At 41.7% G+C, this 6,000-nt stretch overlaps 1 protein-coding gene across 1 annotated transcript in view; it reads left to right on the forward strand.

The window, feature by feature from the left end:
- Positions 1-4,617, forward strand: part of LOC127583904 (BEN domain-containing protein 4) — a 43,843-nt gene extending 39,226 nt beyond the window's left edge. The window contains 1 exon segment of the mRNA XM_052040298.1: positions 3,436-4,617. Coding sequence (XP_051896258.1) covers positions 3,436-3,653 — 218 coding nt within the window. The 3' untranslated portion in view covers positions 3,654-4,617.
- Positions 4,618-6,000: the final 1,383 nt, after the last annotated feature.

Here is a 6,000-nt window from a genome sequence, read left to right on the forward strand (position 1 = left end):
GTAATGAACATTATTTCATGTGTTAATTACTTTGTAGCCTCTGCAACTTCTTTGAGAGTATTGCTACCATGCTGATTTGTGCCTTGAGGGTTTTCTCTGTATTTACAGAATAATTGGCATCACAATTTAAAGATATCGGTTGGCACAAGTTAATCTATTTGTTTACCCTCCTTCACTTTGACCCACGTTGGAAGACTACTTCAGTGGTACTGTCTGCCTACCAGGCCCTCACCCAAGTGGATCTGTTCCATGGAGACACAAGAGACGGCAGATGCCAGAATCTGGAGCAAAACACAAAACACTGGAGGAACTCAACGGGTCAGGCAGCATCTAGGGAGGGAAATGGACAGTCGCCGTTTCGGATCAAGACCCTTCATCTGGACTGGAAGATAGCCAATCTAAAGAGGTGAAGGGAAGGGTTGGAGCAGGAGGTGGCAGGCGACAGGTGGATCCAGGGGAGGGGAGGGGAGAGTGGGAATAGTGCCAGAAGCTGGGAGGTGATGGGTGGAAGTGACAAAAGGCTGAAGATGATGGAATCTGATAGGAGAAGAAGGTGGAGCATGGAATCGAGGGCGGGAGGTGGGGAGGGCAGGTGGGAGTAGTGGGGGATGGAACCAGTGGGAGGAGTGTGTGGCTGGTGGGCAGATGGAGGAGAGGAAAGAGATCTGTTTCGTGTGAGTTTAGACAGCAGTGCTGTTTGACTCTACCCATACTCATCTGCCCTTGAAGCCCATGTATTTTGAGAATAAGGTCCCCAGGTGCAAACTTTGAACAGGAAACCTCTCCAGCTGCTGGGAGAGGCCCAACTCAGCAAAGGGCCTTTTCAATCAAAATAGATAGGCTATGCCCTCAGAATTGCTATGAGAACCAGTTGCTTTGCCCTCAAATAGAGAAACTGTCATAGAGATTAAATGTTAGCCAATGTCTGAGACATTCACAAGTATTCAAGAACATTAAAAAAAACATGAACAAATTAAAATCCTTAAAAAATTTGGACACTTAAAACATCAGTAAGCAATTAAATGCATTTAAATCAACTTGTACTTTTCCTTCTGCCCTACTGTTTCTTCCCATTAAAATCGATGTTCCCACTCGGCCGCACAGGTTTCCCAAGTGCTGGAAATCTGCTCCCTTGTCGACCTCCATGAGAAGTCCATTGGCTGAGCACAGTTGTTCCGAGTGCAGCATCCCTGGGTTCAGGACATCTATCTTCACGTGGAATCCCGAGCTTTGGAAGTTACATAGGTAAAAGGTGGCAGTGCCGAGAGGGTGTGCCAGCTTTTAAGCTGAGTGCCTATCATAATTTTATGCAAAGTTCTAGAATTACAATTGTGAACAGGATGGCTGGATGGCTTTTTTATCCCACTGAGGCCCACAGTGAATGATGCCAGTTCCTGTGCCCCTAACTATAAAAGTTAAACACAGCTGAAAACTGTTTCAGTAATGTTGATTCAGCAATAATTACTGACCTCCTGGGTAGTTATGAAATTCTGCCACAGGACAGTGTACATCCACGTGTGAGAACAGAATGGGCCTTGCTCTGATGACTTTTCCCAAAATATGGCACCTCTGACAACTACATCAGAGTGTCAGTCTAGATCTTTGCACTCAAGCTAATTATGTTTCAGCTAGATGTCTATCGGTGCTTTGACTAAATGCTAAGCCATTACAATGTCAGGGAACATTTATTTAGCAAATGACTGATGGGAGAATCAGATTTTATTTCAAATTCATCAAGTCTCTGATGACTTCATACTAAAGGTACCTTACAGATCATTGGTTATGTGCTTATCTCACGAGTAATTGTTTCAAATTATCCTTGTATATTCTCTTCAAAAGACAACTCGAAACATTTACTCTGTTAAAATGCTGATGTCCATTAGATTTCAAATAAATTCAAATGCTCATGTATTTTTCCTTCACTCTTGTGTTCCATCTTAACAACCTTTAATCTATTTCTAAAACAATTGCAGGTATTCACCTGCAATTGCATGCTGTAGCATTAATGTAATGCAGTACTGTATGGTATGCAGTTGTAGCAAATGTAGACACTGATGGTGAAAGTCACCAGAGAAACAAAGGACTGCAGATGCTGGAATCTAGATGAAAATCACTGTGATGCTGGATGAAAGTCACTACTGCTTTCACTGTGCAAGCATAGCCTTTGGCCATCTGAGCTAGAGGGCATTTGAAGACCAAGACATCAGCCCTAGTACAAAACTCACGATGTACCAGGCCATGGTAATCTTTCACCTCTTACTAGCTTCTGGGACTACCCGCAGCAGGCACCTTAGGGCACTGGAAAAATACCAGCAATGCTGCCTCTGCAAAATCCTCCAGATTCACTGGAAGGAAAAGGAACCTCCCCCAGGCAACATGCCCAGCACTGAGGCCCTGGTTACACACTGCTGGGCAGGCCACATTGCTCCCCTGCCCCACACCAGCCCCCTGAAACAGAAACTCTGTTCTGAACCGTGTCATGGCAGATGACCAGGTTGTCGGAGGAAAAGTTTCAAACTTACTTGAAAAATGCACCAACTCCACTGATTCCTGGGTACTCATGTCCACTCAGAGAAGGTGCATTGGGATGACAAATATTGAGTCCATGCATCATGAGCATACAGAAGCCCTGCAGTTTCAGCAAGACTGCACCATCTCACAAATTACCCAGCCCGTCACTTTAGGCATCTGACCCATCTGTGGTAGAATTTGAGGGTCTCCCATAGGCCTCATCACTCACCTCAGAACTGAAGTGGAAGCAAGTCGCTCTAGCACCAGGAAGCAGCAACATCATTTCCTCCTTTGAAACTCCAAATGTAACCCTTGGCAGGACTCGGGCCCTCTCAACATGCCCACCCATTTTAATCTTCCCAGTAACCCCAACCTCCCAGCCACCTGTCTGCCAGCTGAATCCACAGTCCACTATCCCCCAGGCTCGCTTTAAAACAAAATTATCAGGACAGAGAAAAAGATTCATGGATACTCTCAAAGGGTCTTTGACCTGGAATGTTAACTCTCTTTCTCTGTCCACAGTTGCTGCCTGCTGAGTGTTTCCAGCATCAGTTTTTATTTAAGATAGGGTTTTTCTGGCAAAGGCAACTTTTATTCCCTGTTCCTGATTGCTCTTTAAAAGGATGAAGTGAGTCACATTCATGATGCCTTGTGGTCTTGTTACTCATAGAGTTCGGGAATTTAAACCCTGCAAATACAAAGGAGCAGCAATACACTTGCAAGCCAGGAGGGTGTGTGACTTAGAGGAGAACTCGCACATGGTGATGTTGCCATGTCCCTGCTGTTCTACTGATAGGGTACTCATTTTACAGTTGGGAATGACTGTCCTGAAAATTAATATACAAAACCTATAAATCGCAAGTCACTTATTCTTGACATTTGCACCTTCTTTCAGTTTCTTCACTTGCTGTATGTTGTTTACAGAATTCATCCGGATGCATTGCACCTCCAACCCTGATTGGTGGATGCCATCAGAAGAACAAATTAACAAGGTCTTCAGTGATGCTGTTGGGCATGCTCGACAGGGACGTGCTGTGGGTACATTCCTTGGTGGCAGTGGTCCCTATTATGAAGGCTATGACCATCAGATGTCACAGGATGAAGTGTTCAACAAGGGGTGCCACGAGGGTGCTGGAGACTGAGCCCACACTGTTTGATGTAACTGCCAGGCTGGTGTAGAAAATGAATGTATAATACTCCATGGTTGTATTGGTGTTGACGCCAACTTGATATGATGCAAATCAATTTAAAATTAGAACATTTAATTAAAATAAGATTTCCTACAGAAGAGATACCAAAAGTGACCTCAGAGGTTAACCTACTTTGACTGTGATTAATTTGGTAAATATCCATTGTCCTGAACACCTGAAGTGCTATCCCAGGCTTGGGACTGAGGAATGTTACTTATCTGACCAAATTAAATATCATTCAGCCCAGATAAGGCTATAGCATTCTTTTGAAGTAACACTTGAAAGTAGTTTACTTCACTTATTTATTTATGTGGTCTAAAAGCAACATAAAATCAAAAGTAACTGTAGTTGAAATACATCAAGGCCAAATCTCGGGCATCCAAGCTCTAGTTAACTCATAAACTAATAGAAGAGTATTGTCATTAAAATCTGGAGTCTGTCCCAACTCGCTTGTATTACTGGCAGTATTTCAGAGATGTCAAATTGGGAATTAGGCTTGTAGTCACAAAGACATCTTAACTGTGTGGTAATATGGTTTACCAAATGTAAAACTTTGCCCAGTATCATCCTGTAAATTCAATCCTTGCCACTTTACCAACTTCATCATGTAGCAGTTCAGAAATGTAGCACCCTTGTCAAGGGAATCAAGTAGAAATATGATAATTCTACAGCATGACAAAAGAAACTGAGGCAGGTAAGTAGCATTCCCTTCAGAAATGCCTATCTGCCCAATTATCTCAGACACTGGCTTTGGTTATATTGCACTTTGTTTGAATACCTTCTGTCCATGTATACAAGTGCATTTAACAATGAATGTTGTGGCATTGTATTACTTGTATTAAAAGTAATTTTATTAAGGAAAATTAATTTTGAAGGTAGATAATTATTCTATCCACAGGAGATGTTATTTGAGGCATTTGACCCCATTTCATGTCATAGTCAGATGTGACCTGCTGATTATGATGACTAAATCATCCTGTTCTTACTAATAAACTTTAATTGTTAACTACTAAGGTTTTGCACATTTGAATGAAGCATAAATCAGTGACTTGGGAACCAAGAGGGTGCATCACTCTGGCTGGTGAAAAATATAGTTTAAACTGAAAAGGAAACATGATCAGATGTCTCTTTAATAGCTTCCCGCATTAATAGTCAGAAGGCCTTTATATTTTTATACTTTAAACACTCTGAGGTTTTTTTACCTTTGTTATTTTTAATGTTAAATTGTAACCCTGTAGGGAGCAATCAATGAAAATCTTTTTTGGGTGGTAAATATATTAGTTTGGTAAAAGAGAAAGTACTGCTGAAGCTTTGTTTTAATATTATGACATAAAGATCAACAGAAAGATGGTGTCTGGTGAGAAATCTGAAAAATACTCAAAGTGCAGCTGGTTCATCTGTACATTAGAATGAAAAATAGTTGTCAGATGCAATCATTCACCAGAACCTGACACATATTGTTGAAGAAGCTTCTTTGCAGAACTGACCAAAACATAGTAGATTGAACTTAACCCATGCTACCCCTTTAATAACTTAATAATAATCTAACCTTTTGCAAAGTAACTGGAAGGTGGTGTAAAGTTTCCAGCACATGTAAAGTCATTTCAAATCCACTGTGAATGTCACGTGATTTTTATGTTGCACTATAAGGTATCAACAATGGCTCAATTGGTAGCACTCCTGCCTCTCGGCTGAAGGATTGTAGGCTCCAATACAACTCCAGTGACTTGAGTGCCAATCCCAAGCTGACAATTCCTTGAAGTAATAAAGAAATGTACAATGACAGCTGTGCCACCTTTCAGATGAAACATTAAACTGAAGGTCTGTTTTCATTTTGAGATCTCATAGAACTATTTTGAAGAAGAACAATGGACAGATGTGCAGCTAGTAGGGCCGCTGTTCACACTGTCAGAGACCCAGGTTCAACCCTGACCTCGGGTGACACCTGTGTGCTTTGCATATTCTCCTTGTGACCAAGTGGTAGTTTAATCGGCCGCTGTAAATTGCCTCTAGGTTGTAGGTGAATCTGGGGGGAGTTCTTGAGAACGTGAAATAAACAAAATGGGAATAATGTAGGATTAGTGCAAATGGGTGGTTGAGGTGCAGCATTTACACTGTGGGCCAAAGGATCTGTTTCTGTGCTATGTGTCTCCATGACTCCAAGATGTTCTTTCAGTGTACTGGTCAATATTCATTGTTCAAACATCACCACAAAGTCAGATTTTTTTTGTCATTACCTCATTGCTTTTTGTAGGACCTTGCTATGTGCAAATTGACTGCTGCATATCATAGAACCATT

This window comes from Pristis pectinata, chromosome 2 (assembly GCF_009764475.1).
Source record: "Pristis pectinata isolate sPriPec2 chromosome 2, sPriPec2.1.pri, whole genome shotgun sequence".
NCBI classification, from domain to species: Eukaryota; Metazoa; Chordata; class Chondrichthyes; order Rhinopristiformes; family Pristidae; genus Pristis; species Pristis pectinata.